General features: G+C 44.4%; 1 protein-coding gene across 3 annotated transcripts in view; it reads right to left on the reverse strand.

The window, feature by feature from the left end:
* Window positions 1–12,573, reverse strand: part of CPAMD8 (C3 and PZP like alpha-2-macroglobulin domain containing 8) — a 42,252-nt gene that overhangs the window by 3,648 nt on the left and 26,031 nt on the right. For all 3 annotated transcript variants that reach the window (XM_048927313.1, XM_048927314.1, XM_048927312.1), the window contains exons 33-42: window positions 12,096–12,251; window positions 11,643–11,705; window positions 11,051–11,289; window positions 9,943–10,030; window positions 6,490–6,564; window positions 5,705–5,810; window positions 5,503–5,613; window positions 4,719–4,931; window positions 4,195–4,269; window positions 231–399 (exon numbers count right to left, since the gene is read on the reverse strand). In XM_048927313.1, the coding sequence (XP_048783270.1) occupies window positions 231–399; window positions 4,195–4,269; window positions 4,719–4,931; window positions 5,503–5,613; window positions 5,705–5,810; window positions 6,490–6,564; window positions 9,943–10,030; window positions 11,051–11,289; window positions 11,643–11,705; window positions 12,096–12,251 (1,295 nt within the window). The remainder of the gene's footprint in view (window positions 1–230; window positions 400–4,194; window positions 4,270–4,718; window positions 4,932–5,502; window positions 5,614–5,704; window positions 5,811–6,489; window positions 6,565–9,942; window positions 10,031–11,050; window positions 11,290–11,642; window positions 11,706–12,095; window positions 12,252–12,573) is intronic.

A 12,573-nucleotide genomic window follows, 5' to 3' on the forward strand; every position in this document is an offset into this window, starting at 1 on the left:
GGCACATCCCTGAGACTGGGCAGCAAAAAGCTTCAATCTCCCAAGAATGGAGACACCCAGCTATGAAGACTCACACGCTGTCCCAGTGAGATCTCGATCCTGGTGAACATTTGCTAAAGGGGCTCAGGAGCCACTTCTAAGGAAGCCCATTTTGAGGAACCGAACGCATCTGACCCAACATGAACTGCTGCGCTGTAATTCCCAGAGCAGATTCACAACCCCCAGCTCACCATTCTACGGTGGTCACTACTTCCTGGATGGTGTCCACTTCTCTTAACGTGCTCACTGTTGTCAGTTCTGCCACCGTCTCAAAAACGTCAGCTTCAGAGGCGTAGGGGTCCGGTTCGTATTCATAGGAATAATACGACAGATCCAACGGCAGCGGAGGGCCTTCCTCAGCTGGAAAGGAAACCGTGGTTGTGCTTTAGCCAAGGAAACTTCTATGCTGTGACATGCAATGCTTAAGTGCAAAGGGGAATGACATCAGAGGGAAGGAATGGCAGTCAGGGAGACAACTCAGGAGCCGTACAAGTGTTTCGTTTGTGCAATGGAGGCTGCACGTGTCAGCAGAGCAGTGCACGCATGCTTAGGTTCGCACACAAGGTTTACTCCATGTTTGTGGTGAAGAGATCAATTGGAACAGGAAGATTTGTTTTCAGACCAACAACAAGGAAGATTTTGGCACAACAGACCTGGATCCCACACTGAAAACATTTACTCTGCTTTCAGCCTCATCTAGGTGTGTCTACTTCGGCCAGAGCACCAAGGAGCTGTCAGCACTTAGCACAGAAATGTGCAGAAACAGACACTGATCCTCCACACATTCCCTCCAGCCCACCCCAAGGCACTGGCAGGTCACTCAGTGAGCATCCCACCAAAAAGGGCTGTACCTCTGTGCTGGGTGATCACCCACAGCCCAGAGGTAAGGCTGCAAGATACAAGCTGTTCCTTGAGCCAGCTCAGCTTTTCATCTCACCCAGTTTGCTTTCTACACACTGTTTTGGATTACAGCAATCACCAAAATATAGTTGTTGCAAGAGGAAATGTCCCCCTCATAAAAGTTTGCTTTATTGAAGGAGGATGCTTGTCAAGGCCTTTGAAAACATTTGTTCTCTAGAAATAAAATATTTGAAGGCTTTCCTGCTGCCTCCCACACCCTCCCAGCAACAGGCTCGGCCCAAGGCAAGGGAACACTTGCCTGCAAGCAGTCAGCCTGTGTTCACTTCTTGGCCTTCTCCAAGTGAGAACGTGCCAGATCATGAGGCTGCTCTATGAATGGATGATTGCTGTCCACCAGGGACAGAATTAACATCACAGACCTCACTTTTCCTAGGAATGCGGTGTTGGAGTCAAAGCAAAGATGAAAGGCTGACATTTCCTGTTGCACACAAACTGCTGTCCCATCTCCAAATGTTTGTGCCTCAGCCAATGTTTGCTGAGCAGCAATGGGGGGAAAGGAAGAGTGGCCCAGTGCCAATTCCATCAGTCCTCAAAGAGCAGCACTGCTGTGAGCAGTGCATGGATGATTCCACCTGGAAATTGAGCTCACCCTGATGTTCCTATCAGAAGCCAGAGATGGGTGATGGCATTTTCTGAAATAACGATGACACCAAATTAAAGAATTGTAATACCACCAGGAATTTGATCGCAGCTCCTGGACCTTTTGACTGCTGGATGAGAACTGCAGAAATAATACAGCTCCAGCAGCAGGGAGAGGGCTGGAGGGCACAGGAGGGGGGGGGGGGGGGGGGGGGGGTCAGAGAGCACAAAGATGAGGGGCTGCCTGCTCAGGAAAGCACAGAGTGCAACAGAACAGCAGCAGCAATACACTGAGTGCTGCCACAGCACTATTTGATATTGCTTCTCCACCCAATATATGCAGAACCACAGTATCAAAGTATCTTCTAACACTGCCAGCTGTACATTCAGCACTTTCAGTAGAGAAGATACAGGCAATTTCAGAAGATCATTAAAGACCTATGGAATCAATTAATGCACCATTTTGTCAGAGAGATGAAAGCTACTACAGATCCCTGAGGCTCTGAAATCAACAATCTTAGGGAACTCATAGGCAGAAATGCACTAAAGATGCTGCTTATAGTCCACTCAGCAACCAAAACCTGCTTCAGGAGCTTTCTGTTCAACCAAAATGACTGCAACAGGCTGTGAAAGCATACCAGCAGAGCTGCAATGCTTATAGGCAGGGGTGGATCCATACTACTCATGAAAAAGCTATTCCACCTCTGAGTCTCAGTAGATCACCTGTGAGAAACAGCTGAGGAAGGGGATGCAGTCATGAGTATCTTCAGCTGGCTTTCATTTCAGCTGGGTTCTGTCAGACTTTCCTCTGAATCAAGAAAATATGCACAAGCAGAACTGATTTTTCAGGGCATCCATACAGTTATTTTACTTGAATAGCATGAACTCTTAAGCTGTCATTTATTCTAGTAAAATCTGTGGCATATATGGAACTATACTACAAGCCTGTCTGCCAAAGTGAGCCCAAATATATTATGAAGTTCCCCACTGTTTGCTGGAAGGATTGTTGCCATTGCTGAGTTACCATAGGCAAGAGCTGACAATGGAAGCATCATCAATCAAACCAAGCTGAGCCTGCACAAATCACATGGCAAATGCAGAAAGATATCAGACAATAAAACCACCACGAGGTTCTGCAAGAAAAGGGTATTTCCTGACGATTAACACACTGGAGCAACTTCATCCCCCTGCCCTAATCTTGATCTGGCTCCTGGAGCTTTGCATCCCTTTAGGAAATCACAGATTTAGACATGGCTCATCAGAACGCTCACTGGAAACCCAGAGCACCTGAGCCGACTTAAACCGATCTCATGCTTCAATGCTAACAAACCAGCGAGTCCAAATGAGACCCATGCATAGGGAGGGATTCATTCATTTGTTACACTTTGATTCATGTACCATGTGGTTGACCTGAGAGGAGCTCAGAGGATTAATGAAAATCACATGCTGAGCGCTTTTCCTGATACAGGATTTAGTCTGTTTTATTTCTGAATGCTCACTCTGCCATGGCTGCTCAGACAGCTCACTTCAGACAAGGATCTGCCTTCCAGGAGATCTCTTCAGCACCTGCATACCCTAGGATGCAGCAAGCTCATCATGCTTGTGCTTTGAGAAACATGTCCCTATGACACACGTGTGGTTATTAATCCAAAGCGTATGAAAATGCCACACAAGATTTATCTGCCACTTCTGATCCTACTGGGAACCCACTGAGCCCACACTGCTTTTGTCTGTTCAAAACAGAAATCAGAGGGTTATGCTTCTTAGGTATTTCAATGCAGCTTATTTCAAAAGCACTGTTCTGAAAGCTTCTGGATTGTGGACTATCTCAGGTAACTGAATTTGTATTGGAGAATAATGTAACGGCAACCCCATTTTGTAGACCAACAGCAAAGCACTGTGAACTTGCACACCAGTGTCCTACAAAGCAGTCAGGGATCCTGCTTTAAAGGGTTCAGATTGCAAAGTTTTCTCATGTTGGGCACACTGCATTTGCACAGAGTAAAAGACAACAGGCATTCATTTCAATTCTTCTAGCAGATAGCATTCTGATACACATCCAGTTCAGAAACAAAGGGGGGAAAATAGGAGAAGTATTAAAACATCAAGAGTGGATGGCCTACAGAACTGGGTCATGATGGAATATTCACTGTGCTTTCGCACCTTAAGAAATACCATCCATTGCTGTAGAGCAGAGGATGGGCAGAGGACAGGATGGTGTCTCACACCGAATGTACAATGATCTGAACTTTGGTGCACAAGAAGGACGTGGAGGAAGGACACACACAGGGGAAGGCATGGAGACCTCTCAAGGAATTAACTTGTTTTACTGATTCGTTGCAGGGAGTTAGAGGCCAGAAACAAATTAATGAGTGGAAAGCAGCCAAGGAAAATCTAGTCCAGTTTATTTACTAGAAACAGCACGAAATAAACTATTCTATTGACCCTCCACTGCTTCTTGGTGAGATTTTTTGTGAGCCATGAGCAAGTTTGACACCAGCCTTGGAAAAAAAGAAGTATGAATATAAGCACCAAATAAAATGAGCAGCCAAATTCCTGGTTACTTCATGACCTTAAAGCTTTTGCTCACTAAGGCCCTTTATTCCAAACAGCAGCTCTGAAAGGATCAGGGCTGCCACTTGATGCAGATATTACCTGCTGGAGTCTGTTGGATGCTGGGTTGCTCAGCTGTGTGGGAGTTTGTCTCCCTTTCTTCTGGCAAATTCTTGGCTGTAAATAAAGAAAAATGAACACCTTGGTCATCACATTTCTTAAGTCTCTAGAAAACATTTGCATTTACAGAGGTGGTACATTTAGTTCAGGTATGCTGCACAGCACATCCTGGAAGCACATGCAGAGTCTCCAAAGTATGCTACATTACACTGATAGTACTTTAAGCTTGGATTACTCACTTCAGGAAAACAAAATCACCAATTTTCTCAGGAGTTTGTCAAGATTGGTAGAATATGTATTCATGATAACAGAAAACCCAGTGCTGAGCTAGCAGGTGGCAGTTGCTTCTACTGTTCAGTCTCCTGTAGTGTGAGTGGCAGAACACTATGTAGGAGGTTTTGAATTCTCCTCTTTCCCCTACCACACACCCATAGTTATCATTTGGTTAGATCTGTAGTGCTCCCCAACTAGACTGTAGCAGAAATAAAAAACTGAATGAAACCTACAGTTAGAACACTGAGACATGGGGATCTGCTCTATCCTCGTATTATTCCTGCACGATGCTACTTCCATTTGGCAATGGTTCTGGTAGATCTGTCCATCTGATCCGCATACAGGATCCCCATCATAGCCACAGTCTCTTGAGCACATGCATTGCTCAAAATACTCATCCTCCAAGCATCCAAAAATGTTATTGCATGGCCCAGAGTGAGAAAAGCCTGCAAAGTAAACAGAAACATCCAAAGCAACATTTTTGCATAGTGTAGGGAAGGGAAAGATGTGGAAGCAGTTTTCTCCTTACTTCTCCTATGTAAATTTTCACACTAAATTTCAGGTGTTGGATAGTAGAACTCCCCCAGTTTTCCATAACACACGGGATAGGAAAGAGGTTACTGGTTCTGAGACAAGTTAATCCTGTCACTACTGAATAAAATTTGATATTTCAGTCAATTGAGCAACTCTACTGCAAGGTATCTTATAGACAGAAAACTAAACTGCATTTGAAAAAAGTTTTATGTTTATTAAAACACCTCACTTTCCACAGGTGTGTCCAGAGTCATACACTCCATCTTGCCTCCGAAGCAAATAAAAGCAGTTCACTTCCAGAGACTGGAGAGCAGAACACATTGCTGTCTTTGTCATGAGTTTAATGCTGCTCTCATGCAGACGTTTGTAAGCCTTCCACCAACACAAACATCTTTCTAAATATCACTTTGAGTTCTCAACTCCTGGACTTATGTGCCTGCAGGCTCCATTTTACAAAATCTGCTTGGCTTCTGTGCAACTCACCAGCCCACTGGCTTGCTGAGCTCTCCACCTCATTGCACGTCGGCCCGTCGCAGAGCTCCCGTGCCAAGGGGCTGTTCTCACTCACGTTGTAGAAACGAGTTGCTTCAAAAGCTGCAGGTCAGCAAGAAAGAGAAATCACAATGGAGTCTTATTGTTAGAGCCCCAGTGCTGTCAGAAAAGTCAAAGGAAAGCAAACACGTACCTGGCTCATAGTAATCATACACTTTGATAGGAACAGGAGCTGTTTTCCCCACTATATACTCTCTGAAAGCTTGAAACTTTACACAGGTCATGCACTGGCTAGGGATCTGTATAAAATGATGCAAAATACTCATTATAACAAAAACTACACTGTCAGCAAAGAAAGATGAACAAATGCAGCATTTAAGCCCCTAATGCAAAAAGGTGAGAACGAAGGCACCTCCAATAGCAGATGCAATGGCAAAAATAACGAATAAAAGCCAAACAGAATGAATTAAAACAAATGATACTTTGTCAGCCTTTAATTTAAGTGCATAACAACCTCAGAAAGCAAAACCTGAATCTCATCTGTATCCCAACTGCACTCCTGTCCTCAGTCTGCCGGCTAATCAATTAGCCAACAGTTTACTGCTGATAACCAAGACAGCAGAAATCTTATTTCTTCCTTTCTAGTGTGTGCCCTGAGGTCTGAATTGGACTGCATTTCGCCTCCTTCTTTTAAGGATGCTAAGTATACCTGGAGGTCATATTATTTGGGGTAAGAACTAAGTGATACCTGGCTGGAGATTCTGTGTGAGCTGAAGCTGAACACCCACCTCCTTGATGCCTGGGCTTCCAACCAAAACCACAGCACCTGCCCACCTCAGAAGAGGCTCAGGCAACTCGCCGGCTACAGCTGCATCTCAATTCTCATTGCAGATGGCCACCAGCAGCAGTGCACTGTATCCACGTGCAGCCACCTGCCTGTCTGAAACGTGGCGTAATTACAAGAAACAAGTTCATTACCTCATCAAAATAAAATAGGACTTTTCTTCCATCCACTTCATATCTTTTTAATCCAATTTGCTTGTTCATCAGTAACTGGGAAGAAACAGACAGGTTTAGTTTCATCTTACAGAAAATGGCACATCAGGTGCTAAAACTGACGGGTTTCTTTGGCTGGAAAGGACAGAGAAATGCAAAGAGGAGTGAAGTTGCTCTCAGACAACTGAGGAAAAAAAAAAAAAGTCCACCTTTTTTTTGCCCCCCTGATCTGATGAGGAATGCTTGCAAGGTGCACAGTGCTGTTATTCCTGATCCCTGTGGAACGGGGAGCGTTTATCTCCCTCAGACCACACCTGACATGTCACCTATAATCCAATTGAACAGCTCCCAGATTGTTTTCAGTACCAAGGCTACAGCAAGACCTCAGAGACCCCAAAACACTCCATAAAATCTCTTATTTACACTCTTCCAAACTGCCAAGGAATTCTGCTGCTGGATCACACTGGTTATTAAAGGCCCCTTCTCCCACCAGCTGAAAAATCCAAAACATTCTTCTGCCAGGAAAATTAATCCTTACATTTGAGAAGAGCAGCCATTTGAGAAAGCCTTAGGCATCCTCCCTTTGACGAATGGGGTCAGGCCAGGCCCTGCTACACATCTTCCCTCCCTCTGACGCTTAGGGATTTGCAGCATGTGTTGTGCCAGTAATGTACACAATACATTACACTTCTTTTATTACTTATTGAGACAATCTGCATATCTAAAGAGCATTAGAACAAGATTTAAGAGCACCTCTCACATCTCGGGTGCTTCTGCCTTTAATCTGCCACAGCCGTTTTTAAAGATGCTCCAGATCATCTCTTCAGCTAACCTCAGGTCTGTACAGTGTGAGCAAAGGCTCAGAGCAAAGTGTGTGAGAATTTGATCATGGAATCACAGAACCAGCTCAAAGAGTGCAGAAGTTATCTCCCTGGAACAGGATGCTGAAGGTCCCCCAGACTCTTAGTGGCATCCTGTGATATAATTGCACAAAGTTTACTTGGTTTTTAATTCCAATAGGACTTATCTTTTGTTTTTCCAAATGTGGAAAATTATTATCTTGATATTATAATGGCTGTCATGCTCAAGGTAACTGATCAATCATTGCTATTTTGAAGCACTGTACTCAGAAGACTTCCATCAAGTGAGAAATATTTAATTCAGAACCTGTGGGAAAGGACTTGATTTTAAATCCTGGTCTGGGGAGCAGAGGGCTGGAATTTGGGCACCTTCTGCTCCAAACCACCCTGTTGCTTTAAGCTGTTGGACAGCCCTGTTTGTGACACAGGGTGATACCGACTCAGCTCATCGTGTTTGTGCTGTTATTTTGGGATAAGTTACTTTGGATTATAGAATTCAAGCACTGCAGAAGGGGAAGCAGTTATTATTATGTATTAGAAGGAATGACACCAAGTCCAAAGCACTTCTACCAAAATCTGCCTGCGCCTGCTGCCAACAGCTTCAGCTGTGGATTTCTTCAGCACAGTGCTTCTAGCTGTAAAACCCTGCGTACAGCTTCCTGCTATTACCGTAACAAGCACAGGAACACGTGTTTCAGTCCCACACAGTATGGAAAGGCCCAATTTAATTTGTCCTCACAATGGCAGGGCCTGGCGGTGGCCGCTGGTGCTCAGCAGTAGATGGCTGCAGACGGGGCTTTATGAGGGCTCGGAGGGGCTGGCGCCATCGGGAAATGCGCAGCTCAGCTAAAGTTGCATTTTTCTGGTGAAGGCTGATATATACCAGCCCGTGGTGACCTCCTGACCTTGTCGACACCCAGCATTATTAGAAGGATTTGTGGCTGCACAGCCAGGGGGGCTGCCATCGATGTGCAACAGAGCATTCATTAACCATCAGTGCCCTGGAGCTGCACGTGGGCCCGCTCTGCGAACACTGCTCCCTTGTGAGGGCAAACAACAAACAAGGAAATCTGATTTACAGCCCCAGCCCTCCTCACTAGGAGCAAAGGGAACGGCTGCAGTAACAAAGAAAAAATGCAGCAATGGGAATGACTGGGCCTGCTGCTGTTGAAGGTGCGTCCGAAGTACAAAACTGGTACCACAGCCTCATGGAAGCATGACTGGGATACACATCTGCCAGGCATAAGTAAATGGCAGGGGTTGTACCTTCATTCCTTATATACATTACTCCAGATTTGCCCCTGCCTTTCAGATGCAAAGGATGTCTGCAGTGAGAAGGATGCACCGCAGCTTTTCAAAGGGAACGTTCCCCATTGAAGATGCAACATCGCTCCCAATTAGGCAAATTTTCCTACTGCCCAAAGGAAGAAACTCACTTCTGCTTAGGGAAATAGACTGTGCAATAGAACCCCCAGTGCAAAACCAAACCACCTGCTACCTGAGAACCTGGTAGATGGTGTTACACAGGGACTCCTGTTTCTCTGCCCGTAAAGGGAGAGCATAAGGCTCAGACAAGCAAGCACAGCCAATTGTGCTTAGTGCTAGAGAAAGCCTGTTCATGGTTAATGTGCTGGGAAGCTCATTCAGCTGCAAGGAAGTAACTCTTCTGCAATAGCAGAGCAGCCCTGGAGAGAAATACGTTGGTCTCATTTTCTCCAAGAAAATGCAATGGTGTTTATTACAACTCAGTCAAATCAAGGGAAATTCTAGAGAACAATGCAGGGTGCACTCTTCCTCTGAATTGGGACGTCAAAATAAGCTGCCTGGTCTTCACTATCATTCCCATCTCCTCTCACGTAATGAGGATAAGGCTGTTACAAAGACTTCTTCCTTCAAAAAAGTAGTTTTTAGCTCCTTGTCAGTTCTCAAACATACAGTTTAGTTTCTCTCTGTACCTCTCCAGCTACTCACCCCTTAAGATCAATTAGTCTTCAAAAAATTTGCAGCATACAAAACAAGCGAATGTGCCACAATGCCTCAATGAATATAAAGCAAAGCTGAAGACTACAGTTCATCTCCCCTAGAGGGCTGGCTGGGTAAGAGGCACATTCTGTCCACCTCAGTTTGGATTGCAATAAACATGATGTTCTCCCAGAAGGGAAGAAAAAAAGGCAAAAAATTCCAAGACACAGAGCCTCCAAAGAAATGGAATCCAGATGTTGGAGATAACACAGCCCACTAAGAAGCCATAAACAGCTCCTGTTAGAGCACATTTTCACTTCACCATTTCCAAATGGGTCTCATTTAATTACTGTGTGCTGCGCTCAGTAATAAACCTTCATTTGGCTACGCTCAGTACATTTGTTACTCTTGCTCAGAGCTTCTGTTCACTCATATCAGATAAATATTTTTTGACAAGTGAGATCTCCTGCTCCCAATTTTAATCACATATTTTCAGCCAGTGCTCTAACAGACAACAGCATTTACTTCCTATTGCTCTCCAAAGGGAATCCCTACCAACTAGAGAGCCAGGTCCCAGCTCAGCACTGTACCTTGCATCCTCATTACACCTTACCTGTTCGAGGCTCTCGATGTCTGCACGAAACCCTGAGAACAATGGCACTTCCAGCACAGCCATGTTAGAGGATCCCGAATGCAGCCATCTTCCCACATGAGCAAAAAGAGAGAGAGTGGAAATAAACTCAGGATCCAAGGTAACAAACACTACATGGACAACTCATGATGGAGCACAACTGAAACAAGCTTCAGAGAAAGAAATACAAAGGGTCTTTTCTTTGAAGGATTTCAAGCTTGTACAACCACAATGGCACTGGATGATCTGCAGACAGATCCAGGGGCCTCCAATTCAGGGCTACGAGTCTCCTGGAGTCACTAAGCCTTTCTCCTGGTCTTAACTCCAGGCATCTCCCTAAAATATCCTACAGTATCCCTTCACCTGTAATCACAACCCCTCTCCTTCCCGTTCTGTTTTTGTTCTGTTTTTTCTCCTGTTCCTTACAGGAAAGCATCCCTAGGACTTCACCTGGAAACTCTTTAAAACAATCACATTCTGAGTAACACCCCTAGCTCTACATGTTTCCACCATCATCCATTGATGCAATTCTCTATTCACATTGCCTAAGACAAAGGAATGAAAAGAGCATCATTACAGGAAGAAAAGGAGGAAATAGAAGATTTCATTTGCTTTTGTTTTCTTTCCAGCAATCAATCTCCTTGGACTGTGCTTCCTCTCCAATTTCTGTCTTTGCTCCAGCAATTCCCAGGGCAGAAGTTTCAGTAATAACAACAGAAAGGTTGTGTTGATGCAGGGCAGCCTCCTTAGTTACAAGGATCTTTAAGGGATTGACAAAACTGCAAGCCTACCTCCCCAGTACCAGCTGCAGTACTCAGGCAGAGGGCAAAACGGGCTGAGAAAGTGGAACTGTTAATGCACCAAAACACTCAGCAAACATTTGGAAGCTAAAAAAATTGTGTCAAAACAACGAAGAAGCATTTTTCCTGTACTGACAAACATATCAGTGCAACTGCCTTACAGCTTTAGACAGCAGAGAGTTCTCACTAGTGGAAAAGCCTGCAATGGAAGGAGCAATCGATCTGCTAATCCAAACACTGGGCTGCCTCTGAGAAACAAGCAGGGTGGGATGGAGACTGACATTTCCTACCTTGTGCACGTCTCCAGAATCACTTTGTACTCCTGATGGTCCCGATCTGCAGCCGGGTCATCATCATCCACCACTGCTCTCTCTCTGTGAAAGGTTTCAGAGCGATTCTCATCTGGAGAGAGAGAGCGCAGCAGAACTGGAGCTTGGAGATGCTGCTCTGACTTTGGCTCCTTCAGGTTAACCAGGAGCTGGAATGCTGGTTTGGCAATAGGATCTGGCACGTTGTATGTGACATCAATCTGTAGTAGAAACGGGAAAGAAAAAGGTAGTTAATTACACTCCTATGTTTTGTAGCATCTGCAAACATTCTCCAAAGACCAGCATAAATAGTACAAATCTTCAGAGAAAGATATTGGCATGCACAGAAGCAAGAGAAGCTTTAAAACTCAGTTAGATGTAGGTTAAGCTGTACCAAAGCAAACACACCATGGTACAATCACATTTGCTTCTAGGGATTAAAGCAGAACCACGTGATATATCTACTTAGAAACTCAAAGTGCAATTCCTTCCTTGCAGCAATCTGGGATTAAAAATACAGCAAACAGCCTGTCAGCTTAGCCATCACTGCTCAGATACCCCGAGGCAACTTTACCTGCATCAGACAGCAGCCTTCACCTTTGGCACTCACAAACAGCCCCGTGGGAATACTGGGGATCTGTGGAGAACCCATAGTTAAGACTCAGACAAGACGTAGCATTCAGAATACAAGTGAATATCAATTTTAGCTTGATTGTGTGAAAAATCTTTCCAGTTTTAAAGGACCCCAAACAGCTGTGGTGACCACAGCTTATTCTCTTCAGTCACCCGCACTTAACAAGGGTAGAAACAAGTAGTAGCAAAAAACAAACATCAGTCAGTAGTTATGGTTAAAAACGCCTTTGATCGCTGCCTCCTTCACATCAAAATGAACCAGGAAATCCCAGGAAATCCCACATTTCAGTGTTCAATTCACTTTTTTAAAAATTACTTTTACCATTACTGCACTTTGCTGATTTGTCATTCAGATTGCAGTTCAGGTAGATCACATTAACACAAAACCACTCACCACTGCAGTCTGGAGGACTTTTTTATTCATTTTATTAAGCTCAAATGTCTCCTGGTAGTCTAAATTAGTCGAAGCCAAGGAAATGGTAAGGTTGACTCCTCCAACATAAGAAAGGATCGCATACTCAGCCAGAGCCTGCAGGGCTACACACGTGTCCTAGGGATCAGAAGAGGGAGAGGTGAGAATAGTGAAGAACAGAGCACATACTAAGCTTACAAACAAACACTGCTCTGTACTGTCATCAGCTTTTGGTAGCAGAGTCTTCCTTATTGATTCATACTGCAAAAGAAATCTCAGCTTTTGTTCACTTTTATTATCAAAGGCATCTGTAAAGACAAAGTCTGGGCTCCTTTCAAAATACTGATTCCAGAAAGAAGTAGTCAAGAGCAACAGAAAGCTTTTCTTCTTAACAGGACACAGTTTCTAGACTCTAGACAGAAATTCTACATTAACCATACCTGAATCAATTAATTCCTGC

This window comes from Lagopus muta, chromosome 26 (genome assembly GCF_023343835.1).
Source record: "Lagopus muta isolate bLagMut1 chromosome 26, bLagMut1 primary, whole genome shotgun sequence".
NCBI lineage: Eukaryota > Metazoa > Chordata > Aves > Galliformes > Phasianidae > Lagopus > Lagopus muta.